Raw genomic sequence first — 27,195 nt, 5'->3', positions numbered from 1 at the left:
TACGTACGTAGTTAGTACATAGTAAGTAAATTAGCTAACTTAGGCCCATTGTTGTCCTTCTCCACCAACTCTGTTCTCCTCCCCTGCACCTACCTCGTCTAAGGTAGGATTCTTCGCTCTCGATTGTCTCTCGACGGCTATCATCCAACTCGAATCTCAGCTTATATTGTCTTCACACTGTCCTCCACCCGTTTGCAGCAGCTCACTGATTCTCACTGATTCTAACTGATTCTGCGCCGCCGTGGTCCTGGTCCTGTACCTCGTCATCTCGAGTTCGTCAAGCCCAGCCACTCACATCCTTGTTCCTGGCATGTTCTAGCTTAGACCAACTTGGATCACCGCTTGGCCCAATTTCCTGCATTGCCCACTTTTTCGATTGTCCTCCGTCCACACGCAATTGAGTTATAGAAAGCGATAGTTATTGGACTGCATTGGCGGCGAGAATAGAGTGAAGGTGATCGCAGTCGATATCTCACAAGGCCTGCTGTCGAGGCCCGCCGTCGACCCTTTCGCGCATGCAAAGCGCCCAGACGTCACGAACGTCGTCGGAGGACCTTTCAGCCGCCAGCGGCAGGAGTCTATCGTCGGAAGCCGGAAAAGGCAATTAATCTTTCATCATGGGTTCTACACAATTCGGCAACTTTCGCGTCAGTCTCTAGAGTGACCTCTACATCTACAATGGACTGACAGGCTTCGTTTTTAGGACTTCTGCCGCGACTCGACATTACCAGTCTGCAATGTAAGACATGGATTGGTACACCTAACATACCTTCAGATAGCTGATATACATCTTACAGCTCTTCGTGGGCAACAATCAGCCGCCAGGCACTGAATATGGCGGCTGCAGGCTTACTGGCATTTCCCTCAGTGGTGATCGCTACCTTGCCAATCTCGGCTCCATCCTCGTCGCCTTCATCGCTATCCTCGTAACCATCTATCTACTTATAAGGTCGAACAAGAAAGCGGCTGCTGTGGGTCGAAGGGAGATGCAAGTCTTCCTTCTGGGCTATATCATCATCGAGATCTGCGAGATATTCACGGTTGGAGGCTTTCCTTTGAATCATTCAGTGCGCAAAGGCTTCAGCGCAGTTCATGTGGCCGCCATAGCAGCTACCTGCTGGGTCTTGCTCCTGAATGCATTAGTCGGTTTCCAACTGTTGGACGACGGTACACCAGTAAGTCTGGCGCTACTGGTTGGCTCCGCATCCGCCATAGCGATTGGGACCGGCTACATCGCTCTCGACGTCGGATTCAGCTACACTGGCTTTTTTGACTCGACATACGGACCTCCAAATCGCGCAATAGGACTCTACGTCCTCTACCAGCTCTTCCCGCTCGTCTGTCTTGTTGTGTTCTTCATCTGCGAAACCATTCTCGTCCTGAGAGTCCTTGGCGAGAAGAAACCAATGCGCGACCTCGTCATCGCGGCGTTACTATTCGCAATCGGCCAGATCTTCCAATACGTTATCTCAGTACATTTATGCAATTCCACCAATGGCAGGATCAATGGCGCGTTCTTCGAGACTCTCTTTACATTACTGAGCGTGGTGGCAATATGGAAGTTCTGGAGTGAGATTACCGAGGATGACTGGCCAATGCCCATATCAGGGTCGACGTACACATGACATTCGCTCTCGTGGTCGGGTAGAGGCATATAAAATACTTAAAGGAGGCATGCGGAACTGCAAATATGGGTGCCCTATTTGGTGTTCATGAAATTTGGCGATTTAGCGTGGCGCAGGAACCGCCAGCTCCTGAGCTTAAACTAATCTTCTGTGTACTTGTTTCTTTTCCGCTTTTGTTCACTTCTTGATGGGTGATCTACTTGATCGCCAGATCATCCCAGGTTTGGACGAGCTGTCGCTAGCACGGCCCCGGTGGGTGGTGCGGAGGAGGGGGCTAAGATATGGTTGATCCACATCGGTAATGATAAGGAGGCCTACGTTTGACGCAATGCACGAGTCCTGCACCTCAGGGATTGTGCCTGTGGTGTTGGTAGATATTGACAGTGCTCTGCGCTGTACACAAGAGCATAGTCTCAAAGTATGAAAGACCGATTCCATGGAGAGTTTGTCACTTGTGGAGTGGAGTGTAGAGTTGTTTTTAAGTGTGTCTAATTTTGCTGGGGCAGATGCCAATGAGCTTTCATCTGATCCATGGATTGTTCAGCATGCCAGTTGAGAAAGCACATGAAGCGGGTCTGGGTACGGAGTCGAGCGTAATCTGTTATGTACACGTAGACGTGATGGATGTAGATTGGAAAACCAAAAAGTGCTGCCCTCAAAACCCTTAAAGCAATGCACGGTTTGATGTGCATGTATTCCGGACAGCGGATGCCCGTTCTAGTCGTAAGATCTTGCCAATAAGTATTGGTGCAGCCATGAATACACACAGACACCCGATCCCCATGTCCCTGATACCCTAACCCATCATAACCTGACCTTGATATCCACACAAGGAAGTGTCCACTCGCTCCTTCCCAGTAGACTCCTCAACCAACCCAGTCCTATCCCAGCGCTTTCAGACAGCCCTCCACTACCATCACCGTTGGAGGAAGACAGCACGGAACCAGGCGCTAACCTCTTCCTCGCCTCCTCGAAAGCCGCGCCCGCTAAGGCAGATATCGTATGGTTGATGGTTGTGTTTAGGAAGTCTGCTACCCCTGGATCACTCATTCCATCCCCGTTTCCGCTGATGTTGGTGCTCCCGCTGCTCAGGCCGCTTTCTTTGGAGCGTATGGTGTATAGCCTTGGAGTAAACCACTCGGCATAGCCATACCCTCCTTCAGAAGAGGAGAAATCGACAAAACACCGTCCGCTCCAGTGGCAGGAGGAGGCGAAGAGGATGAGGAGCAGGAAGGAGCAGTAGATGCAGGGCCGGTTGAGGAAGTATGTTGTTAGGAGAAGGAGGGTTAGGTGGAGGGGAGAGAGCGAGAGCGGGAGGGGAAGCAGGAGGAGGGGGATGTAGCTGGCGGAGAGGTATGGTTAGTGGATTGGATGGAGTTGAGGCGGCAGGCGTGCATACCTGCGCAGGCAGTACATCATCGCAAGGGAGGACTGGGCCGCCTGAGGCGGGATGGTAGGATGTCGAGAAGACCTTCTAGTGAAGAGTGGGGAGTTCGATATTTTGAGGACCCTAAACAGAACGCACCAGAGCCTCTCCCTGAAGATGCGAGTATTATGTTATTAAGAGGTGTACGAGTAGTTTGGTGACATGCAGCAGCCGGCTGGCAAATGCTCTGTATGTAATCATATGGTACAATGTGTAACTCTGGGACTTGAAGTGGTCTGGTTGAATGACCAAGATTTGACGGAAATTGAACCGATCGATTTAGGCAAAAAGCTTCGGCGATGCAATCATCATTTTCCAAACGCATCGCACCTTTTCTCCTCTTCACACACCTTCAAACCACGACATCCCTTTGCTTCGCTTAATACCCTCTTTTTCTTGTGTTTGATCAATACTCTCCTGTAGCAAGGTGGGTTGTAATTGATCTCGTTCCAGCTTCATCGTGCTGTCAACCTTTCCCATCGCACCCCAGCCTCGCCAGCTGCTCTTCCGGGCACATTCTGCTTCTGCATCATGTCTGGAACTGGTGACCTACAGGCGCTTCTAGCAAACTTCAAATCACGTTCTTCGCCAGCTACAACTACCAACGGGCAGCCGACCCAGCCCTCATCCCAACCTTCATTTGACCCAAACACTTTCCTTCAACAACAAGCCAGTCCAGCGCTGGCTTCGCCTGCCATCACTGCGCCATCCACATTAGTAGGGCCCCATATGGCTTCACCACATCCAACTGGTGGAGCAGTTGGGGGTAGCGACAAAACACAAAGCTTGTTGAGTTTGTTAAAATTCAGTCAGCCCTCAGATGCGAGTTCTGCACCACCACCACAACAACAGCAGCAACAGCCAGTTCCAATTGCACAGTCTACGTCTGAGAGTCATACCATGCGTCAGGAAACTGCTCATGGAAAAGCTGTCAAGGCGTCAGATCTAATGTCAAGCTTCTTCAGTCCCTCAAGTACTCCAGGAATTCGAGGTGGTGGAAACACTTTCTCAAATCCTCCCTTTGCAAACAACACGGTCGAGAATACGAACGCTTCGCCAGCAGGTAACACTGCTCAGGAAAGCTCACAAGATGCTCTGCTCAAGCTTCTCAAGAGGTCTGCTTCGTCTAGTACAGAAGCGCGTAAGGGACCTGATGCTGCATTCTCTTTCGACGGCTCGCCCAATACAAACTTTGCCAGCATGAAGAAGCAGCAGCCAGCAAAAGTCGCACAAGCAGATTCGCCTGCTCGCAAAGCATCTCCCATTCGCATGTTCGGTTCTAGTGAGAGCAGAGAAGCAACACCTTTCGAGCCTCCTTCCACAGGGGCAACAAAAGAGAACAAGCCTATCTTCACCTACACCAACCCTTTTGAGCTTCTTCAAGCTTCAAGAAACGCCACACCCCTACCATCTGTTTCCCCTGCTGGGAATCCAAACTTAAGCGGTATATCCAACAGCCCTCAAGAGAGCGGGGATCAAATATCAATGGAGGCCACTCCAAAGCAGAAAGCTATGAGGCGAAAATTGACGCCCAAGGGACCCTTAAGATCTTCCAGCTCCATAGAACCCGTGAATGGAATGGATAGCGCGGCAGCCAAACTTGATCGCATTGCAGATCAAGCCAGTAAAGAAATCGAGAAGGCACTAGAAGAGGTACAGATCAAACACGAGGACCTGGATACTGAGGCAGAAATCGATGTTATGGCCGACAAACTTGAGGAGACGGCAATCAATGCAGCAGTCGAAGTCAAGAAAGAGTTGGACAAGGAAGAGAACAAAGATGTGCTCGAAGAATCAATGTCCAAACCAGTAGCCGAGGCAGTGAAGGATCTGATCGATGACGCAGCAGCGGAAGCGGCACCTCCTGATGGTTGGGAGACCTCAGACGGACCAGCCGAAGCTTCTCTGCGTGATGTTCCTGTTTACAACTTCCCATTGAAGCCATTCGTCTCGATCACGATCGTGGATTTGCCACCGTCTGAGGTTGGTCTTCGGGAGGACGGAGTCATGGAGATCTCAAGATTCAAAAAGGAATTCGATCAACTTGACCGTACACTTGCATCGGCCACCAGCAAGTACATCACTTATGCGTTCGTCAAGAATGGAGGGATCCGAGTGATCAGACAAGATGACGGCAGTGACCGTCATATCTTCAAGCACTCGGGCGACCGCATATTCCATGTGACCCTCTGCACCACGGCCATGACTGCACCACCAACAGACCAACAAGCTGTGCTTGGTGTCGGCCTCAGTGGGGCTGTGTACTATGCTACCATCTCCAAGGAAGGGAACGACTTCTTCGAAAACGACAGCCTTGACACTGAGAGTCTCCTCTTCCCACCGTATCCAGCTGGTAATGACAACACTTCTGGTGGTTCGCTCAAGACCCGGGTTAGGCGGAGTTCTCGTCATCCAGAATTCTTTGCCATTGGCCGTGGAAAGTCTATCTACATTGTTTGGCCTGCTACAGCAATCTCCACCAAATATGGTGTCGATGGTTCGAATCGTACAGTAGATATTGAAAAGCTCTACAAGGATCGTCCTCTCAAGATAACCACTGGGAAAGCTGGCAAGGATTTCATTTTCAGCGAAGACGACACTTTGATTGCCTCCTTGGACAAGGCTGGAAGACTGAAATTCTGGGACATTCGAAAGCTTGTCGATGAGGAAAATGCTACGGCGTACAAAGTTCAGGCTGAAGATGTCAACATGCCTATCCTCAGTTTTGCTACTGCCTCTCCAGCCGAGAAAACTTGGCCGACTTCTGTCCTTTTCGTTGACAAGGTTCGACCTTACGCCAAGGGTACCGCCTTGAGATACATTCTGGTGGGACTGAAGCAGAATCATACTCTCCAACTTTGGGACATTGGCCTGGGCAAGGTGGTACAAGAGTTAAACTTCCCACACAATACGGAGACAGATGGCATTTGCAGCATTGCCTACCACCCAAATTCTGGCATCGTTGTTGTCGGCCATCCCACGCGGAATTCAGTCTTCTTCCTTCATCTTTCTGCGCCACGCTATACGCTGCAGCCCATGTCTCAAGCCACCTATCTCGAACGAATTGCCATCAGGGATCCCGACCTTCCCAAGCCTGAAGCAACAGCTGTCATGAGCGGCATGCGCGAGATGTCTTTCGCTTCAAAGGGCCACCTTCGCAGCATTGACTTACTCCCAGTCCACAAGCCTACGGATGTACCAAAGGATCCTGTTGATTCGCAGACTCTCTTCGAGCTGTATGCTGTGCATTCTAGAGGCGTTACCTGTCTCACAATCAAGAAGGAGGACCTTGGATGGGGTCCTGACAGTAAAGTCCTACATCCAGTCGACAACGCTGTGGAAACCGGCTTGATCCGTGTGGATAAGCTCAGGAATATTGGGCCTGTTGTTGAACCAGACTTGAACGGTGCTCCGGAACCGTCTCAGCCTTTTAAGGCATCAAAGAAGAGGCCAGCAAAGGCTACCTCAGACCCAGCCCCTGAACCGACTGAACAATTTCCGCCTGCCCCTTCGACAACTGCTGAAGCCGGATTGCCGAATGGACTCAACGGTAGTGAAGGAAACACCCAGTCAGGCGCAATAGCATCTGAGAGAGATAAGAAAAAGAAAAAGAAATCTGGCGCTAATACCCTTTTGGCACCACATTCAAGTAAAGATCCAGGCCCATCCAAATCACCTTCTCCATCTTTTTCACCATCTAAAACTTCTGTTCCCACTACCGATCTCCACAACCAAATTCCTATCCCTCATCCTAACGACACCATGGCAAGCGGTCAACCATCTGGTACATCTCAGATGCCTACCGGCTCTGATGGCAACAAGGAAATAGTCGGCGCCGACGTGCCTGGAAACTGGCTTGACAAGGAGATCGAGAAACTTGAGAGCTCAATCACGACCGAGTTCAAACAGCAGCTTGACAGGCTTTACCGTCGCCTTGATGACGATCGACATGTCCAGGATGCCGCGGGCACAACTCGACAAGAAGCTGTTCTACGCCTCGTATCATCTACGCTTTCTACCAACGTGGAGAACAGCTTGAATCGAATCATCGGACAGCATATGCAACAGGCGGTCTTGCCAGCTATCAGCAATGTCACCGCCTCGGCCATTCATAATCAGGTTGGCGAAGTCCTTGCTCGTGCGCTACATGGTCTCATTCCGCAAGAGATCGGCACCCAGCTTCCTGTCGCTATTTCTGCTGCTATGCAGAATCCTAGCCACGTTCGCAGCCTGACCGACAACCTCTCCAAACGCCTAGCTCCTACCATGGAAGCCCACTTTGCGGAGCTCATGCATACCACCATCACCCCAACCTTTGTCAAGCTTGCTGCCTCTGCTGCGGAGAAAGCCGCCGGAGAGATCGAAAGCCGCATCACAGCCAAACTTGTACAGTATGAAATAGATCGGCAGAATGACGCTGTGAAGATCGACACGCTACAAGGGTCGATGCAAGCAATGCTCGAGATGATGGCGCATCTGAGTGAAGGTCAGATCGCATTTCAAGACAAGATCCTGAAAGATCGCAGCACTCTCGCACCATTCGGAGACGCTGGCAGTCGACCATCTTCTAGCACTGCGACAGCATTCAGATCTACACCGATTCCTACCCGTCAAAACCTAGCTGCCCAGCCTTCCCCGATTGCACCGCCCCCGAGGAGGAAGACTGCTGAAGAATTGGAAATGGAAGAGATTGCCAACTTGATGAATGAAGGAAACTACGAAGCCGGCTCCGTCAGATGGATGCAGTCCAACCAAGCTGTCGAACTTTTCGACAAGCTTTTCGTCAATTACACCCCAGAGTATCTTCGTACCCAAGTCTCTCCACTAGTCGCTTTCTCTGTCGGTATTGCAGTTGCCAACTCCTTCGAGACCAATCTCAAAGCACGACTTGATTGGATCCACACTTCTCTTGACACCATCGATACTAGAGTGAGTGCAGCATTTCTTCTGATGCACGCCTGACATATTCTGATACACTTGCTAACAGTTTTGGTACTATCTGCAGGACCCGGAAATCAAGAACCTCTCGACTCATGGTCCTGCTCTCCTAACCTCTCTGATCGCGAAGCTTGATCAGCTGTACAACGCTCATGCTCACGCGGGCCGAGGTCGTAGTGATGCTGTCATGCAATCGATCCCTCGGATCATCACGAAAGCACACGAAGTCATAACACAGTTCCAGCAGTCTGATGGTGCGAACTGAGCGAGACGAAGATGTTCCATGGAGGCAGCCAGCCAGGTGCGGTTTGCTAAATGAAAAATAGATCTCATCGTTTCTGTCCACATGTATTCATGTGTTGGACACTACTTTGGATCGGATCGAAATGGGAGAATGAGCATTGAAGGGACCGTCGCGCAGGGAGACAGGCAGCCAGTTCAGTGCGGGAACGGACCAGCCCAGTTTTCTTCTACTAGCTTCGAATATGTTTTATTGCTATGACGATGAGATTGAAAGGTGGATGAACGATGGTGATGTACTCGAGGTCTCAGTGGGCAAAGTTTGATGCATGTCCGTAGTGTACAGGCTGGGATTCTGAGAATGAGAAGCGTTGTTGCTATCTGAGATTGAAGGAGACAAGAGCTAAGCTACAGTAGCCAACATGATCTCCAGTTGCTCGGTAGGGGCAGGAGCCAGCATCATAACATAGCACATGACAGCGAGCAGGGAGTTGTGCATCTGAGGCCCAGCGCAGCTAGCACAGCTGAATACAGCGAGAAAACCACAGAGGACGTTCCATGCATGAGTGATTGATTGACTGCATTTCTCATATACGTCGTAGCACTTTGCCAGATATGGGGAGGTTCGGACGATATCAAGGGCCTGCCTGCATGACAAGGTACAGTACTCTGCATGGTATGTATAAAGTTGGCAGGGGGTGGTCTCCCGGAGCTTTGAATGTGTATTACGTATACTTCAAGTTGTACGGAGTCTTTACGCGGAAGGTCTTGGAAATCGTGTAGGGGATATTTAACCCTGCAAGTTCTTACACAGCACGCGGTTGAGAGGTGATATTTACTTACTACGTACATAAATGGTCCGGTAGGATTCTTAGCCACCACCACTCAGTTATCACTCCCCCTTGACCCTAGTTACTTACTGCCCGAACCAGGCGAGTGTGTCACCATTGCCGTGGGGGGCTGAGAGATGCCCCCGAAATCGACAAGTGGTCGATTGCCATCCCAGCTGTGCGTATATGCTATGACCTCTCGAAGAAACGCGCAGCGTAGAAGAGGTTCAGGCTTACTTAACTAGTAAGTAAGTCAATACTCGACAACGGGCAGCCTAGATGCAGTTCCATTCTTAGTTATCGTTAGAAAGTCAGAAGTTGCCGCGCTTATTGGTGAAGGAATCAAGACAGGATACTTCAAGAGCAGTGCGTCACCAGCAGTCCACCCCAGTACCAGAGCAAGCTCCATAAGCGCCTGCCACTCCACCAGAAGCACAGCGTGATCCGGGGGGGCATCAGATCATAGAGCACTGTCCAACCACGTCCACTTCAAGTTGTGCATGGCCAGCGGTGTTTTGACGTAGAATGAGCGCATTTATTATTTGGGTATCAGGATTGATTCAACTTAGGTAGTGTTGTAATATTCTATTGCTATTGTAGGAGACAGGCCTGGATCGATGGAAGGACAGAAGCATTTTCTATCCCGCAAATCAGAAGCTCCAGCCCACCAGGTACTTATGGCCATGCATGAAGCAGCAGAGGCCCGAAGCGAAAGCAAAAGAACGAGGTGAGATTTCTGGGCAGCATGAATACTTATCCTCGTGCCTCGTAACTTCCCACAGGAGGGACAAGAGACAAGGAGACCTGCAAACAACAAAAGTAAAAAAAAAAAACGACACAAAGAACTCACGTGTTCATTTGCCCTCTCCCTCAGCTCCCCAATCCCCTCGCCAAACGTCTCAGCCGCGCCCGCTCCTCGCCCCGTCTCACCGTGTCTCACAATCCGGACACAGGCCGTCGGCGCCGATGTCCCAATCCGAGGGTCGGCAGAGACGCGGCTGGCTCTCGTGGCACTTCCAGCACCGCGGGTCACGCACTATCTGGGGGAGTTCGTGGCCGCAGTCGTACTCGGAATGCACCCGGAGGCACTGGTAGGTGCGGGGGTGGGTGGTGGCGTGTAAGGGGGCGTGGGTGGGGGAGAGGGGAGTTGGGACGAGGTTGAGGAGGCTGCGTTGGGGCTTGAGGTGGTTGTGGTTGGGGGAGGCATGCTGAGAGCTGGGTGGGGGGTGATTGTTAGTGATTCGATGTATTGTGGGCTTGGTGGTTAGGGTGTAGGAGTAGTGAGAGGTTGCATCTGGAGAAGGAGAGGAATTTATAATGGGAAAATATTAGCAGGCTTCCTTTACGTCTCAACGTGCAAGTCCTGCTGAAGAGGTGGAATAATGGAACTGGAAGACAATGGTTTTGTGGCAAACAATGCCCTTGCACCTGAAGATTGTTTTCTTTGTTTTGTTTTCTTTGGCTGTAAGACGAGAAAAACAAGGAAAGAAGTAAGGAATTGGAGAAGAACGATGGGAGGATGGTTTGAGGGCAGGCCTAGAGCTGTGGTCTGGGGGCTGGGGCCGTGACAAAAGACTGCAAGGTAGGTAAGACGGCTGCATTCGTGGATGGAGCAAATTGACGTGCTGAGTGCTGAGTAACTGACAGGCTGCCTCCTAGTATGAGTAGGAGGCACGCAGTTCTATCTAAGTGACGAGGGAGTTGAGAGCGTAGATAATACGTACAAATAGGCTACATGGTACTCCATACAGCGAGTTTGTTCCAGAATTGTACAAGAAACTGACCAATCAAATGCAGGCGAATAATAGGTATCCAAGTAGCAGAACCGGCCGACAGCCGCCATACAGCCTTGACATCTATCTTTGTCCTATCGATGAACTTTCCACTCCGTGCGTGCCTCCAGAAAGAGTACCATATCCCGCAACATGTCTTCCGAATACCAATGACCTAGACTGGCATATTCTTTCCACTGAACATCAACCCCCATGGCCTCCAGGAAGCCTGCCGCCGAACGGCCCAGATCGATGGAAACTTTCTCGTCTAGCACACCATGACCTAGGAAAAGTGGAATATTTTGCAGCTTCAAGTCTGCCGGCGCTGCTGCGTGCGTGGTCCGTGGGAACTCAATCTCATCGCGTAAGAACTCCACTGCTTTGATCACTGGGGAGGTGTCTGTTTTGATGGTTGCTGCTGCCGTCAAGTCGTTGAGCTCGTTCGACTCTTGTTCTTTGTCTCCTTGGGCAGCTTCTCCTGGTTCGTTCTGATCATCGCCAGCCCGTTGAAAGATATCATCACCTTCATCTTCATCTTCGTCCTCACTGGACGCTCCTATATCCTTGTTTCTAAGAACAGCTTCCATCTTCTTTCGATATGGCAGCCACCCACACATGCCCACACCCGCCGCCAACGTCTCTCCCTCCCACAACAACAGCGACACCAGACTGGCCGCGCACCCCTGACTTAATCCTCCTAACACCACATTGCTTGCACCCACCTTCTCCACCTCCGCCTTCACCAAGCCATGAATATACTTGCTTGTCTCGCGCAATCCGTCATTCTGGAGTTCCTCATACTGCTCTGGCGTCGCAAGAGACCAGTTGTCGAACCACTGGTTGATGAGCGAGCGTTTGTAAATTCTTGCGCGACGTTTCGAGGCAGTAGGAAAGATAAACTTGGCATTAGGGAATGCGCTGGCTAAGTTGCCATAACCAGGAATTGGGGTCTCCAGAAGCACTGCGCCAAATGTCAGGGCGTCGGAACCCCGTCCATGAAGGATGATAAAGCTTTGTTGGTGGACACCACTGGCTGGGCCTTTGACCAGGACTTCGGGATAACGACTGGAAGCAGTCTTCTTGGAACGATCTGAAGGAGATTGATTGGCCATCTTGGCAGAATGGGCGAGGTGGTCAGCTTTCCGGTATTTATCAGTCTTCCCTTTTGCCTCTCTGAAGGAACCGCTGGTCGACTTATATATTTTTGTTGAAGACTTGGAACTTCACGATGCTCTCTCTTGGTGAGTATGTTCTCCAACTTGTTGGGCTTTATGTTAGAGCTCATGAATTAGGGCCGAGCTGGGCCAGCACGAGTCTCAACCCCTGATCCTGGCAGGAATCCCTCTTGAAGCGTCTAACATGTCAGAGCATCACCTCTGCAACGAATCCTCTGTCACATACAGACGACCGCTCGATGTGGTTCCCCCGGGTGCCAACGAGGTGCAGGGCTGCCTTGGAGTTTCAAGGCCTTACTCGTAATCCTGGTGTGGGTATGGGGGCCAAACGCTAGTCCGCATTGGGGGGGATTGGGAGTACTGATCGCAGTGTAACCGAGAATGGGAGCCTTCTCATCAGCAGCCATGGAAGACGGAGGATCTGTAAGAAGGGTTTTCTCAAGTGCAAGGAAAACGCAGCAGGTCTCGACCTCGGGGAGACCAGATCCTCTCGATGACTGTGCAAGTTGGAGACTGGCAGTATAAAGAAGAGATGGAGATTCCGCTAAGGACTCTCTCGACAAGACAACTCACTCTATCACAATAGCTGTACCATTCTACCCTACTCAAAAACAGTTCCTCACTATCCCACCATGGCGTTCGATCCCAAACTCCCCATCGAGGTCTACCTCGCCCTCTGCGTCCAGCGAGACGAGAACGCGCCTCACTGGATGTTGTTGCTCCGCAGCGAGGGCTCCATGGCCAGCACCTGGTACCACTCCACAGGCGGACCAACCCAGCGCACCGATTACAAAGTCAGCATCGAGGCAGGCAAGCGTTTCAACAGCCGCGGCATCGCCTCGACCGAGAAACTCGGCACCATCACCCCCGCCGACGTCAACAAGGTCAAAGCCGCCGCCCAACGCATCGTGCCCCAACAATGCCAAACCTACGTCGTGTCCGTTGTCGCCGAACTGGAGAACAAAGGCCTCCTCCTCCCCGGGAATGCCGCACGTCTCAACCAGAACGTGCGCATGGGCAAAGCGGCTTCGGATTATCGTGCTAAAAACCCCGTGCCCCCACCAGCCATCCAGGGTGCTGCTGGTCCTTCGACTCCTCCTCGCGGCGAATCACCCGCCCCGCAACAGCTGGGACGTTCCCGCACCCCGAGTCCGGCCCCAAGGAAGACGCCCAGCCCTCCGCCGAAGAAGACGTCCAGCCCTCTCAAAAAGTGAGACCCGCCCGCAGCCAAAGGCTGGGCAAGTCCGGCTTGCGACGTAGGTAGAGATGCAGGAATCACAGCGGAGGTTGACATGTAGTGGAGGATGGTTCAAGGATCCTGCTGGTCGGGAGACAGAACGTGGCTGAATTCGGTCGAGAAGGAGGATCTCGAGCGGATTTTGTTTTTGTCCCTCATTTTAGAAAAATATCTGCTTGTATCCAGATCACTCTCTATCACCGTCAGCTAGACAACAATCTACATTCTTTTATCACCAAATGATATCCCTCGCATGCAACAGACAAGCCAGTTCCAGGGTATAAGGATCCAGAATCCGATCCACAATGCCATCCTTGATCCAGCTAGAATTCCACTCCGGCCAGAACAGCGTCTTGACGTACTCCCAATGCTCGGGATAAAAGCCGGCCAATTCCCAATCCAGCAGGGCCACCACCCTCCCCTCCCGCACCAGGATGTTCCGCGGGGCCAGATCGTTGTGCGTGAGCACGATTTGGTGGTTGTGGGGCAGCGCGTCGATGAAGCGACACACCATGTCGATCCAGGTGTTCTGGCGCCGTTCCCTCAACGAGCGGGCCAGGCCGGCTTCAAAGACCGTGCGTATGATTTCTTCTTTTGAAGGCGGTACAAGCTGTACCATAGGTTCTCGGCCCATCGGTCGCGAGTCTTGACTTCAGCTGCTTCACGATGCCGTCCTTCTGCGTCGGGGTACAGGCTTCCCAGGCCTTGTCGAGCGTCTCGCCCTCGACGTACTCCATTATGATGCAGCCGTGGCCGCTGCCGTCCTCGGTGCGGATGTAGGCGTCCAAGACTTGGGGGACGGGGATGGAGGTCTTGGAGCGCACGAGGCGCATCACCGCGGCTTCGGAGAGGGAGACGAGGTCGCCGGTTTTGGCGACGGTGGTGGGAGTGAGGCGGTAGATTTGGGGGGAGGCGTCCGGGGCGAGGCGCATGGAGGGAAGGAGAGAGTCGCGGGTTACTTGCTTGGTTGGTGGAGGCATGGTAGTCGGCTTTGAAAAGAAGGTGATGTGGGATAGGGCTTGTTGTGGTGTGTATTTGTCTTCTTCGTGGTTAGTGGCTTGTCAGTACTGGTATTTGGGGTATTTGGGCTTGTGGTCGTCGTGGAAGATTCAAGAAGATGGAGAGGTGGGCCCCCTTATATTGACGTCGTGATCATCTTGGCCCCATCTTTATACAGGCTGTGAAACTTGCGGGTGAGAGCATCTCAATCACAGAGAGAGTTGGACTCGAGGGGTCCGTTCACCATCATGCACTCGAATAGACCATCTCCAAGCCCAATCCTACACGGATCTGTGGCCTATCTTAGTCCAACTGGGGGCTAGCGCTAATCAACTGCGCTTCTGGAGGGTCAAGTGTTGAGAGGGATGTTTAGGACTTGTCGAGTGGTGAAACTGGTCTTCATTGCACTAAAGTTAGTACACCAACATTTCCGAAGATACTCCGATGATGACGTAGATACTACTACTTCGGACTAGTAGTAGGGAGCGATTGAATCTTATCAGACATAAGCTTGCTTACGTAGTATCTGAATACCGCCGCGAGAATCAACACCCTCAACTGCTTCGACGAATATAGCTCTCATTTGTTGTATCGAAAACGCTGGAAACGGGCCGCCTTCAGCATATTGAGATTACAGAGCACTTTGAGCTGCATCTAAAATTCATCTCGAATTCTATTATAAATTTTCGTAAATTTCGGCCAAAATTGGTTTGATTTCAAGGATCCAAAAATTTCAGCGACCCCTGAATTGGTCATCCAGGGGCCGCCGGTTCCTCGGAAAACCCTTCTCCGCATTCAAAGAAGCGTACCACGTAAAACAATTTGACAATCGACAGCACTGAAAGGAGTCGGGTCTGAACCCCTACTTAACCTCAGCAAGCGCGCTCATTCCGACAGCCAACTCTTCAAGGTCAACCTTTTCGCTGCACACCCTACGACCACGCATTCATCGTCAATAACAAATGGGCAGCATCCTCCTCTCAATCACACCCTGTCTCCAGACATGACATCATAGAACTCTTCTTTTCCCATACCTCTACTTTTTTCTTACACCCATTGACTTTGCCTTGCTGAGTACTGTTGTGGTACTACCACCACAAAACTCCGATACGAAGAGATACATGAACTCCAGCTTACATCACGCCAGAAGAGTAGCCATTAAGCGATTGACGTAGTATAAACTTGGCGTGTTTGCATTTCTATGACTGGTAACAAAACCCAACTCAGAGGTTCCTTCTTAGACCAGTTTCTGCACAATACAATTGAAGCTCCTGGGTATGCCTGTGCATCCTCCATACTTTGGTGTCACACCCTTTCTTCTACCGGATTAATAGCCAAGGATTTGTAATACTCATGCAATGCAGAGTAATCAACAAGCAGCTAGGAAGGTGGGCCGATCATGCAATGCAGTGGTCCAGGCCACGTTTTCGTTACGTGTTTGGGTTGAGAAGCTGGTACTGATCACACCCATGAATCATGGTAGGGTATGTATCTCGGTGGTGGTTTTCACGATGATTTTATCCTCCAGCCTTACTGTCCCCAAGGCCCAAGGGATCATCGCATACAGTGGAGGACCCATCACGGACCCATCACGGATCAACCAATACTAGAGCATCTTCAGGTGAACGTGTTCCTCAGTTTTTCATATATATACACACATATATATGATTATATACATATCTTGTTCCATTTACTTGATAAGAAACCCCTGAAAGGGACGTGGCTAGGATCTGGATGTGCCAGGAAAGACAACCGAGTTCATAGTCTCCAACCACTGCTTCTAGCTCAGAATGTCATCAGACGTTGATCTGATGCAGCCACACTTCCTGTTCCGCCCTCGCCGAATATGTACTCGCTCCTAAAATCTCTTTCATCTGATCGACACTGGTGAACAAGATGGATCGAGCGATAAACCACCTGATACCTTCTTTGCAGGGTGGACTTGTCAAGCTTCCCTGATACGTCCAAAATTCGTTGAACTCATTCACGCCGCCCAGTGCCAATCGCGGATTGATATCCACTCCCATGATTTGCGTGGTGTCATTGAAGCCAATCATTGGTGGCAATTGAGCAAAAAAGGGCGAAGGAGAGGCACCGGGATCAAGGCGAATGGCGAGCACGGCACCCTCCTCGCCTTCCTCGTTCACGTGCACCATATGCAGTTCGGCTTTCGACCGGTCGCCCCCAACGCTATGATCGGCAGGAGCATGAAGATGCCATCCACGAAGATAGAGCGTTTCGTTGTCGAAGGTCATGCTGGGAAGACCCGTGTATTCATCCTCGGGATGGGATAAAGTGAAGGCCGGACCATAGCCCCAGTTGAAATAATTACCCGTAACGTTTCCAGTATAACCCTCGAAATATGGTTGGTGGGCCTGTGAAATGCCTTGATTCAAACCTAACGCGATTGGAGATTGCTGAGTTCCTTGTTGACATAGAGCGTAGTCTAGTGAGAGCAGTCAGTATCCGAGGGTAGCATTGCGCCGCCATAGTTCCAGAGAAGAACAACACACTTGGATTGAGGAGGCCCCAGTTGAAGGACGCCTCATAACGCCAGTCTGTTACAGCACGTCCCGGATTAGTCGTAGTCTGGCGTTTGCCTAGATGCGGATGGCGTTGACTATTGTCATGTCGTGCACAGCTTAGGGCTTCTTTCGCTGCCACGATGAGCAAGAAGAGGTTGACGAGCATGATGACGGTGTTCAGCGGTGTGAGAATGGGAGATGAGATGGAGTGCCGAGTCTCAGAACGAATGTGCAGCAGCCATGAGCACTATATACCAAAGTCTGGATTGCTGGCAGCTCCAACCCGGCCAAGGGGCAACTCGAACGGGCACGTAATTCCATCAGTAGAGTGCTTGGCAAGCGGTGGATTCGGCCCACATAGACGCCACACCAAGGCGCTGGCAAATCCAAATCAATTTCAGTTCGCTGCTCAGCCAATGATGGAAGAAGTATTGCGCGGCAGGCAAGTATTGATTGATGGCGATGCTGGTTGTCGAACAGACTTACTATGGTAGGAGGCATAAGTATGTTAGCGTAGATTAGTACTAGCTAGTTTTCGGTACGAGGGCCCGGCGTCCCCTAGGGCGCCAGTAAATCTTTGACCCTTTAGGGATGATAATGATTGGCACTGGCCTAGGAGCCAACCGGACTAATACTCCTTTAGTAAGATGTATCTTCGTCAATCCTGTGTCACTTACCAAATTTCTAGCTTGGAGCCAACAATATTTATGCCTCCTACCGTAGTAGTATGTGGAGTGGAGAATTGGCAGAAGCTCTCGGCAGCTTGAACTTGAAGCGTGACGAATATTGGCGCATGAGCTAGCGCAGGTTCCCTCCCCGGAGACTTGGTCGCTTTCTGTCGGCAGTTACATAGTACGTAGTTACTATTAACTACTAGTAATATTCGGTGCTGCCGAGAAATGGGTTTGAGTGTCCAATCAAGATTGTTGCAAAATAGGGATTGACCAATCTCCTCCCAGCAAATGAGGTAAAATATTGGGGAAAAGATGCTAGAGAAGCCAGATAAACGAAATACAGCAACGAAATCGGTACATCGTCACCAGAGAACCGACCGGCTTAACTTTGCGCTAGATCTCTCTTCTTGGTTGGCACCCGGTAGTGGCTCGCTGCCCAGTGCCCAGTGCGCGAATATTCTTCCCTGAGAGTCTGGGCCTCCTGATTCTTCTGTTCACCCCCCTTGTTCTTTTTCCCTGCATACATGGGTACGTACGGAGTAGGGCTCGTGCCATCAAACTGGGTCTGACGTTGCATGCTCCCAGTTACACAACATGTTCAGGCCTATCGGGTACCAGCAAATCGTCTGGCCGATTCCAGAGCTCACGCTCGCGAGTGTAAGCGCAGCCGGAATTACTGTTTTGGGACTGTACTTCAACAGCTCTGTACGGTCTTTTCTTGACTTGACCTCGACTTTCCAGATATATCTGCAAAAGATCGCGTGATCTTGTAACGAGGGTTGTTGTCCCCGGTCCGCATGAGCCATTTTGCCCTGGGTCCATGCCTTCGTATTCACGGCGGGCTCCAGAGGTTGGCATCGAGGGCTGACCTTGTACATCTTCAAGGCAGGCCAAGATGAGTAGTCTAAAAGCCGGAAACCATGCATGGTGCGGTAGACGACGATTTTGCACTACGGGAGCATCTGCATTCCAGTCACCTCTCACTGTCGCATGATTAGGGGTATTATCTCTGTGACTACGAGAGTCTTACCTAAGCCGTTGAGCTGCGTATACGAAACATTTGGTGTGCTGAGAAAAGACTTGAGAAGCAGTGGAGGGACGAAACAACTACATCGGACAACGAGACCAAGATGTTATCGAGCTTCCGAACTTGCACATTATTGAGTTCACCAGACGCACACAAGACCTAGTACACGACGGATGCTATAGCGAATTCTTCGCATTGAGCAGATTTGAATACGAGCTGCAAGTTGAGATAGTTGCACAGAAGCTTGAGGAACGAGTCTCAATTGGAAGTGGAAGTGATTCGGCTAAAGATATGGACTAAGTGCCGTTAGTGGGAAAGGCAGTTATTCTGTCAGATAAGAATCAAAATGGTATGGTAAATAAGTATATTTGGGTCATACTATGGCCATATTTTGGGCAAAATACGTTGTAGATGTTGGGATCTTATCGGGTCATGCACGACCAAGCTATGCATCCTTGTACACTCTAAGCAATCTAACAGAAAGGCATAATCTAAGTGCACTTTCATAGCTAACCTGGAATTGTCTTACGATGGCCTCTTCCCGCTTAGCAGAAGCTGCACGCAAGAACAGGGTTGAGGATCTTGGTATTTTCGGCTGGGAGCTGGGTGTGGCTTTGTGTGACGACTCGGGTAGGTCAATTAGCCACAAATCCCAACTTCTGTCACAGTGTGGCGCGAGCTTGCTCCGCGTCTGGAGTATCTGCTCGGTATAGCAGAACAGCATCAGTGTTACACCAAGATGAAGAAACTGTGATTCAGTCCAGATAATATCCCTTAGCATCTCTTTAATAGCGGGCGCCTGCGGAATGCGTCTTCTACTAGCTGTTCCAACAGGTGCTCAACCATGATCGGGCTGTCTTACTTCGGTAGGATGCCCACAACGACAAAGCTCATGCCTCTCCCCAGACGACAGTATTTCTTCACCGCGAACGGCTATCGTCCAAGAAGGCAAGCCAGGACAGGAAAGGCATGGGGCCGGAGGTGTGCTACACTCGAGGCAGGAGAAAACAAGGCTGGCCATATCAACGCTGGTCCCAACGAAGGCATCTTTTTCTTTGACAGTACGAACGAGGCACAGCTCAGAAGACTTATTTCAAACTAACACACTTGTGTAGATATCTTCCCACTGAGGCTCCAATGGCTCATGCGCATCCCTTTCCTCAACGTTGATCGATCGATTCCGGCCCTACTCAAGAGAGTGAACAACCCAAACCTTGCCGCTGCCGACCCAATGACGGTCATCAATCGGGCACTACCCGATTCATTACCAATGCAAGTCACTGACGTTCTGCCCCGAGTAAAAGAAGGTGGCGCCTTTGTCAAATTCTCACACGACGGAACTGTTTCAAAAGGAGAGCTGGAAACCACCTTGAAGAAGTATTTGAAAGAACATCCTATAAACCCATGGTTCAATCCGATGCGGAGGGTCCGTGCATTCTTGGTTCAAGGCCGACCGTGGATCGAGGACCTGTATAGAATACCAAGCGCCAGGCTGAGGGTGGAATTCCTCGCGTCGTCTCCTGAAGCTTCGGCAGCGGAACTGACACAGGAGACCATTTTTTCACTGTTTCGTCGATATGGCAAGATTGCAGATATCAAAGCCCAGCCATCAGACTCGAAAGTCCTTCCTAGGTACGCAGTGGTCGATTATACCAGGGTCAGGTTCGGCGTCATGGCCAAGAATTGCATGCACGGCTTTAAAATTCTCCCCGAAGCAGGAGGCGGACCGTCTGGCACATTGTTGAAGATCTCTTTTGAGCAGAAAGCAAAAACACACTGGATCCGGGATTGGCTATTCAATCATCCAAGGATTGTTATTCCTGCAGTCGCAGCTTTGGTGGCTGCTCTAACAGTCGCAATCTTTGACCCAATACGTACATTCTTCATCAAAACTCATATCACGCAAGCATTCCATTTGGAGGGGAACATGGTCGGTCAATGGGTACGGAACCAGGTCAATCGCGCCAACGACATATTCCGGTTTGGAAGACGCAAGCAGGACGATGACAGCCTTGAGGTTCTGTTTGAAGATCGACAAGGAGCTATCAACCAGCTGAGGACATGGCTCATCGAGACCGCTGACACCTTCATTGTTATTCAAGGTCCACGAGGCTCGGGTAAAAGGGAACTGGTTTTGGACCAAGCACTCGAAGATCGTAAGTACAAGTTGGTCATTGACTGCAAGCCTATACAAGAGGCTAGAGGGGACAGTGCAACAATTTCCACCGCAGCTGCTCAGGTCGGTTACAAGCCAGTCTTCTCTTGGCTGAATAGTATCAGTAGTTTGATTGATTTGGCTGCACAAGGCACGATTGGTACCAAGACAGGCTTCTCCGAGACTCTCGACACGCAGTTAGCCAAGATATGGGGAAACACCGCAACAGCGTTGAAACAAATCGCATTGTCGGGTCGCAAGAAAACTGATAAGGATGCTGATCTAGGTGATGACGAGTACCTGGAGGCACATCCAGAGCGCCGTCCCGTTGTGGTCATAGATAACTTCTTACACAAGGCTAATGAAAGCCATCTCGTTTACGACAAGATCGCGGAATGGGCCGCGGCACTGACTACTACCAACATTGCTCATGTTATTTTCTTGACGAATGATGTTTCGTTCTCCAAATCCTTGAGTAAGGCACTTCCGGATCGAGTTTTCCGCCAGATCATCTTGAGCGACTGCTCGCCAGAAACCGCGAAGCGTTTCGTAATAAGGCATCTGGAACGGGATGCAGAGGATGGTGCTGGAGACCAGCCGCTTTTGGAAGCGCAAGCTCAATCCCATCTTGATGAACTTGACGAGACCATTAACATTCTGGGAGGACGACTTACAGATCTGGAATTCTTGGCTCGCAGGATCAAGACTGGCGAATCACCCAAGAGTGTGTTGGAATCCGTTCTTAAAGTCTATGCGTGAGTACTGACTTGGTCCACAGAAGCCGTTCAGGAGATCATCGAACAATCTGCTTCCGAAATTCTGAAAATGTTTATTCTAGATGGGGATGCACATACTAGGAAATGGACACCACAACAGGCCTGGATACTCATTAGCCAGCTCGCCGACGAAGAAACTTTGCGGTACAACGAGATTCTACTCTCCGAGATATACAAAGACGGCGGCGAGTCCACCCTACAGGCACTCGAGAGCGCTGAATTGATCACCATCGAATCATCTAATGGTCGGCCTCATGCAATCAAGCCAGGCAGACCAGTCTACCAAGCTGCCTTCAAGTACTTGACCCAGGACCAGGTCCTGAGGAGCAGAATGGATCTAGCAGTCTACACGCAACTGGTTGGGATTGAGACCAAGAATATCGAGAAATACGAGAATGAGCTGAAGCTGCTACAAGAGGCGAATGCCCGACCGAGCTTCATGAGTAGGGTGCAATGGCTGCTTGCTAAGGCAGATGCGTCACAGAGCAAGATCGAGAAGTATGAGCAGGAAAGTGCTAAGTTGAAGAAGACTCTTATGGCACTCTACTGAAGTTGTTTGACTCTGATCTGTTGAAGATCTCTCGCTACCGAACTGACGAGGCTCTTTACGGATTTGATCGGTAAAGCATCAAGCAAGGTGTACAGGGGCGGAAGGTTTTTGTTTTGTACTTCAGATACCCCCACTCAGTCTGGCGCATCATGCAAGAATCATGCGAATTTCAACTTCTTCCACTGATTAAGAAGTCCCGGGATTTTGCGTCCTCATTGCTGAATGTGATGAGTCTTTTGAGATTTTGCGTGTCCTGCTGGCCAACTGGATAGTACACTGATTCTAATCATCGAGGCTCAGCGCAAGCTCCTCACGGGCCGGAGGGCCACCATCCCCATATCAAGGGAGCCTACCAATCTTCAGCACGCACCGCTACCACTGAGAAATTCAAGTCATACGTCCGATCCCCCCAAATAAAAGGCAGATCGCAACGTCTCCAACCCACCGGGGTCCTCAATATTGCTCCTCTTTGACGATCCTCTCTTCCGCTCCATCTCCGGTTCCGTCAGAATCCATCTCAACATGCACATCCTTGGCCTTGGCCTTGGTCTTCTTCCCCAAGTCCACCTCAACGTTTCCAGCCTCTTCATCGGTGTCGGCCTCGCTTTCAGCTCCGTTCTCCTCTCCATCCCCATCCCCATCATCACCGTGCATCAGGTGCTCCAAAATCTCTTTCTCTCGAACCGCCTTCTTCTTCCCCTTGCTCGCCTTCCCCTTCCCTGCTCTACTAGCACCAGCACCAGCGCCAGTTCCAGTTTTGGCCTTTGCCACCCTCCCCGTCAACACTCCACCTCCACCCGTGCCCCGCTTGTCGGGTTTTCCGGGTTTACCAGTCGGACCGGCGGCAGCAGCAGCAGCGGAGCCAGCACTGGTACAAGCGATATTCAAGCCGTACTTCTTGCGGAAATTGCTGATCCGGCACGTCACGTTGTGTGGTTTTATGTTCATCGCGGCGGCTATGGCGGGGACGTTGAGCTGAAAAACAAAAAGGCAAAGGTGACGTCTGTTGTCAGCAGGGTGGCTTTTTTGGGGGGGAAAGTGGAGAGGCTTTTTTCTGTTTGGGGGGGGGGGAGGGGTGGAGAAGACAGGTGGAATTGAGGTGATGATGAATGAAAATGAGCGGGAAAGAATGGGGGACTGGCAGATGATGAGAGTAGGCTCGGTGCTAAGTGCCTTTATCGGGGTGACTTGGAGGAGAGAGGTGTGGAAATCTTGAAAGTAGGGATATACAGCAGGGAAGAGATGGTTGAAATACTTACCACGACGGACGAACTGCCGTGTTGCAGATACTGGACTAGATATGCGGCGTCGGAGGGGGTGATTTCTTTGCTTGGTGACGCGGTCGACATGCTGGATTTTGGCGATGATAGGGAGGGTGTTTGTTGTTGGGTAGTGCAAGTGACGGGGGCGTAGCGATGTGTTGAAGTATGTGTGAACGTGGTTGGAGATGTATGTGTGGGATTGAAGTTGATGTTATAAGAGAGTGAAAGTGGATGAACGCTGGCTATGTGGATGGTGGAAGCTTCTAGGTTGATGAGGAAGTGTTTCGCAGAATTTATTTCACAAACCGAGAGCAAGGCTTGTGGAAGATCGGAAGCTGATCCGACTTGATTTTTGAGAAGCCCGTGTTCGTCTATGGAAACATTGGTTGACTGAAAGTAGGCACAGGAAAAGTGTGGACCTCATGTAGAACCTTCGAAGGCGGCACCGTCTCCTCCCGCAACAATCAATACATTGAGAGCGAAACTCGTATGCTCAGCACTCAGTGTTCAGACCTTACGGGCTATCGCAGAGCTTGTTCCTACCAGACCGATTGCACAATTTTACTGCACAAATTCGACATCCCCCCAACTCCGGACATGTTACAAACCGTCATGGAGAAACGAACAGCGCGGTATCTTGCTCGTCTTTGAAGCGATGGTGGGTTCCACCGGTAAACGTCGGCTTAGAGGATGGTTGTCGCTGGTTGTTGGGGTTTTGGTTGTTCTCGTTGCGTCTTTGTTGCGAGTTGAAATGCGACTTTCCATGCTTCCAGGAGTGACTAGATTCGTTGTCGACGAAGTAACCTGGAGTCCGACCCCTTGGAGCCGAAGTAGGGCGATGGTTTTGGGACTGACCAGGAGTGTTTGACCCAGCGTCTTCATAGGCACGGCTGGCTTGGTTCCACCCAGGAGTCTTCGAACCGGAATTCTGGCTAGAACGATTCGCAGGAGACCAAGCTCGACATCTTGCTCCGCCAGCTTGTTTTGAATGGTTGTACTGATTTTGGGGATTCTTCGGACCCTGAGGATTATGCTGGGGTGGTGAGAGTTCAATGTTCTGTCGTCCTGGAGTCCTCGGAGGATGTGTTTCTCTGCCACCATGATATGGTGTTCGTGCACCCGACTCTGGTTGCTGCCGCGTGTCGAGTACCTCAGGTATTTTCGGACCCTGTCGGGCATTCTGAAAATATTGCGTATTATGCCTTGGATTCGGCCGAATGACGGACCCATTACTCTCGTAGCGAATCCGGTTATCCTCATACGATGGACGATATGAGTCGATATAAGGCTTGACCAGTGTATGACCATCATCCCTTTTCAGAGCAGTCTTACGGAAGCTGTTGCTGTTCGTATCTTCCCTCTCCGGTTTAGCATCATCGTTGTCGGTTTTTCGACGTTTTTTACGTGAAGAGACCGCCTCATCGTTTTCTTCGTTATCATCAGACTGTTCTTCCGTTCTAGTCTTCAAGGTTTTTGATGTATTTGCTGCAACTTTCTTGCCCTTCCTCTTTTTGGGGGACTGCTCGACAGGTGCAGGCGTTTTTGCCTTGCAAGAAGACCTAGGGCTTTCGTGTTTGGGGTCAGAAAGCAGTGCTTCAATTTCCTCATCATGATCGTCGAAAGTGTCATCGTCAGGCTGCTTGATAGTCGTCGAAGATATAGAATTCCCGGGAAGAGGGGCTGGGACTGTTGAAGATGGCTCTGCGGCCTCCTCCTTCATCAAACTCTTCCATTCATTTCTGACACACCTTAGCTTGTGAACGGACAGTCGAAAGATAGTCACCATACTTGCAGTGTCTTTCAGAATACGCCGGACCAAGTGATTGACAGATGTGCCCCCACTTCTTAGGCATAAAGTTCATTGGCTTAAGTACAGCGAAGCAGAGTTTCAGCCGCATATCATTGTCTCACAGATTCTTAACCACAGGCATTCTCAGGTAACGATGATTGGAGACGAAAGCGGGAATCACGTAGGACAAGAGGCTGGCCTTATTGATTCAACTCTTTGACTCAACTTCGACTTGAAAGATCACGCCTTCGTGAAGACAAATGGTGGGCGTGAGCAGTAATGACATAAGCGGAAGGCATGAGATCTCAGAAAACAAACACTTCAAGTGCGTGCCAGCCTAGCAGGTAGGTAGCAACAACAAGAGTTTCGAACACTTTCAACTTTGTAAAACCAGTTGCAGTCCTGCTTGATTCGAAGCAGAAGTAGCGCCGTATTCATTCCGCATATGCTATGTTCGTGAACTGAGATATATCTCACATAGCCTTGGAAGGACAGTCACGTGCATGGGGGGGGAGGGGGAGGGGCGCATTTGCAGCATGACCTGGCATGGATACTTCTCTGATTCAAGCGATACTCGTCGTATCAGATGGAATAGTCTTTGTCACAGGTACCGAGTCCAAATCTCGAGCCACGCTTGAACAACACCTAACTCCTCCAGTCCCTTCATCAACCAGCTCTCTACCCGAAGTCAACTGAATGCTCGAATCTCATAAGACCGCCAGGTTACTATGGCGGGCGCTTGCAGGATCCATCTGACTTCCATGCCCTGATTTCGTCTCTGAGACTATTCTTACTAATATCCAGACTTTGTGTGTCAAAGAAGTTTCTGGGACCAGAGGGGCAAACCTTGAATAGTCTGCTTCGTCCTTCACCTGCATCATATCACATTCTGAGAGACGTACCCAATTGCAAGTAATCGGCATGATGGCCTTCCTTGCCTCAATATCAAGCGGTCTTCGGATCCCCTCACTCGGATACGTGCGGCCGCTGCCCGTCTGCATGGTGGCTTTCCGTCACACAGACATCATTGATGCATCGTCATCAAATATGTAGTGTTGTCAAAAAATATGGGATGTTTCAGTCGAAGACATGCAAGGTTTAGCTACGCCATTGGTCTATCGAGGTGACGGTCTGGGAGGTTAACGTTGTGGCGTGCCACCCGTCAGGAGCTTTCCCTCTTCTGCCGTGGAACTCACTTCCAGAGTATCGATCATTCGGTAAGTGTCTTGTTCTCTCGAAGACGAAGGTGCTTTTATTCTCGGCGAGTACCTGCTATGTTATGAGGGAAACCACACAGAAGGGGACCAAAGACACTATCATCGTATTTGAACACCGATTGCGGCTGCTGTCAAATTCGCTTCCCTAGCCATCCCATCACACTGAATTATTGACTCAGCAAAGAACCTACCAGATCAGCTTATGGAATACATTAGCAGGACCAGGGGCTGCGGGCTGGCATCAGGTAGAATGATTAGGTCGTGACGAAAACATAGTACTTGAACATGTCGTCTCCTAGCAATCCCTGAGTGCTAGGAGAGCGATGCAATTTCTGTGGGAGATACCGCTACTTTGCAAGATTAGGTCAGGGGATACGGAGTACATTGGAATGGAAAAGAATCGTACGATCGATTTCACCATATTGGCAAAAGCTCGTGCTGACTTCAATTCTTTTAGTGCGCCAGGGTCTGTACTATGTACGTAGTAAGGATCCAATTACTCCGTACGGAGTCGTGCTTCAAAAGTAGTTGACCCCCTTGGACAGTGTGACGCTGCTAGGGTTTCTTAGCTTGGACAAAGGCTGACCTGCCAACTAATAGTGTAAGGGTTAACATCTACTGATGCTTAAATTAGTTACTAGATCCTTATCTTTATAGGTACTTAAAGTGCTACTTACGAGGTGTAATATTATCTCATAGGCCTTGTCCTCCCCAATCTCAATCTCCTAAGTGTTAGATGGTCTAAGAGACTAAATGCTGATAGCTAAAACGAGATGGCTAGCTACCCAGCCACGCTCTAGCGGCCGTCAGACCGAGATTCTGGACCGAGATTCTTCCGTCCCCGCATGCAGTCAAGCCAAGATTTTGCTTCAGGGCCTCCGGGCCCAAAAAAAGGGGCTTGTCTCCGATCTACCTCGTGCTTGGATGCTGTGTAACCCACAGCTCTATCTCAGCTTCGCTGCAGTGATGAATCGTAAC

The 27,195-nt window shown here is 50.5% G+C and overlaps 10 protein-coding genes across 10 annotated transcripts; 4 read left to right on the top strand and 6 right to left on the bottom strand.

Annotated features, from left to right (window-relative positions):
- Positions 1 to 617: 617 nt before the first annotated feature.
- Positions 618 to 1,625, top strand: EPUS_03817 (uncharacterized protein; the record flags this gene model as incomplete). The annotated part of the gene is made up of 3 exons (XM_007802124.1): positions 618 to 647; positions 704 to 739; positions 798 to 1,625. The coding sequence occupies 3 exons, from the start codon at positions 618 to 620 to the stop codon at positions 1,623 to 1,625; spliced, it is 894 nt and encodes a 297-aa protein (XP_007800315.1).
- Positions 1,626 to 2,429: 804 nt separating this feature from the next.
- On the bottom strand, positions 2,430 to 3,041 carry EPUS_03816 (uncharacterized protein; the record flags this gene model as incomplete). Its single annotated transcript, XM_007802123.1, has 2 exons — positions 2,430 to 2,967; positions 3,025 to 3,041. 2 exons carry the CDS (start codon positions 3,039 to 3,041, stop codon positions 2,430 to 2,432), a joined length of 555 nt encoding a protein of 184 aa, XP_007800314.1.
- Positions 3,042 to 3,582: 541 nt separating this feature from the next.
- Positions 3,583 to 8,254, top strand: EPUS_03815 (uncharacterized protein; the record flags this gene model as incomplete). The annotated part of the gene is made up of 2 exons (XM_007802122.1): positions 3,583 to 7,980; positions 8,039 to 8,254. 2 exons carry the CDS (start codon positions 3,583 to 3,585, stop codon positions 8,252 to 8,254), a joined length of 4,614 nt encoding a protein of 1,537 aa, XP_007800313.1.
- Positions 8,255 to 10,926: 2,672 nt separating this feature from the next.
- EPUS_03814 (uncharacterized protein) lies at positions 10,927 to 11,943 on the bottom strand (the record flags this gene model as incomplete). Its single annotated transcript, XM_007802121.1, has 1 exon — positions 10,927 to 11,943. One exon carries the CDS (start codon positions 11,941 to 11,943, stop codon positions 10,927 to 10,929), a length of 1,017 nt encoding a protein of 338 aa, XP_007800312.1.
- A 695-nt stretch (positions 11,944 to 12,638) lies between these two features.
- On the top strand, positions 12,639 to 13,220 carry EPUS_03813 (uncharacterized protein; the record flags this gene model as incomplete). Its single annotated transcript, XM_007802120.1, has 1 exon — positions 12,639 to 13,220. One exon carries the CDS (start codon positions 12,639 to 12,641, stop codon positions 13,218 to 13,220), a length of 582 nt encoding a protein of 193 aa, XP_007800311.1.
- A 255-nt stretch (positions 13,221 to 13,475) lies between these two features.
- EPUS_03812 (uncharacterized protein) lies at positions 13,476 to 14,223 on the bottom strand (the record flags this gene model as incomplete). Its single annotated transcript, XM_007802119.1, has 2 exons — positions 13,476 to 13,807; positions 13,860 to 14,223. 2 exons carry the CDS (start codon positions 14,221 to 14,223, stop codon positions 13,476 to 13,478), a joined length of 696 nt encoding a protein of 231 aa, XP_007800310.1.
- Positions 14,224 to 16,038: 1,815 nt separating this feature from the next.
- Positions 16,039 to 16,933, bottom strand: EPUS_03811 (uncharacterized protein; the record flags this gene model as incomplete). Its single annotated transcript, XM_007802118.1, has 2 exons — positions 16,039 to 16,688; positions 16,756 to 16,933. 2 exons carry the CDS (start codon positions 16,931 to 16,933, stop codon positions 16,039 to 16,041), a joined length of 828 nt encoding a protein of 275 aa, XP_007800309.1.
- A 2,379-nt stretch (positions 16,934 to 19,312) lies between these two features.
- Positions 19,313 to 21,949, top strand: EPUS_03810 (Mitochondrial escape protein 2; the record flags this gene model as incomplete). The annotated part of the gene is made up of 3 exons (XM_007802117.1): positions 19,313 to 19,529; positions 19,584 to 21,347; positions 21,402 to 21,949. The coding sequence occupies 3 exons, from the start codon at positions 19,313 to 19,315 to the stop codon at positions 21,947 to 21,949; spliced, it is 2,529 nt and encodes an 842-aa protein (XP_007800308.1).
- A 453-nt stretch (positions 21,950 to 22,402) lies between these two features.
- EPUS_03809 (uncharacterized protein) lies at positions 22,403 to 23,298 on the bottom strand (the record flags this gene model as incomplete). The annotated part of the gene is made up of 2 exons (XM_007802116.1): positions 22,403 to 22,924; positions 23,209 to 23,298. The coding sequence occupies 2 exons, from the start codon at positions 23,296 to 23,298 to the stop codon at positions 22,403 to 22,405; spliced, it is 612 nt and encodes a 203-aa protein (XP_007800307.1).
- Positions 23,299 to 23,821: 523 nt separating this feature from the next.
- EPUS_03808 (uncharacterized protein) lies at positions 23,822 to 24,997 on the bottom strand (the record flags this gene model as incomplete). Its single annotated transcript, XM_007802115.1, has 1 exon — positions 23,822 to 24,997. One exon carries the CDS (start codon positions 24,995 to 24,997, stop codon positions 23,822 to 23,824), a length of 1,176 nt encoding a protein of 391 aa, XP_007800306.1.
- Positions 24,998 to 27,195: the final 2,198 nt, after the last annotated feature.

Source organism: Endocarpon pusillum (genome assembly GCF_000464535.1).
Source record: "Endocarpon pusillum Z07020 unplaced genomic scaffold scaffold1533, whole genome shotgun sequence".
Classification (NCBI taxonomy): domain Eukaryota; kingdom Fungi; phylum Ascomycota; class Eurotiomycetes; order Verrucariales; family Verrucariaceae; genus Endocarpon; species Endocarpon pusillum.
The sequence above is the reverse complement of the archived record's forward strand: the minus strand, read 5'-3'. Positions and strand labels throughout refer to the sequence as shown.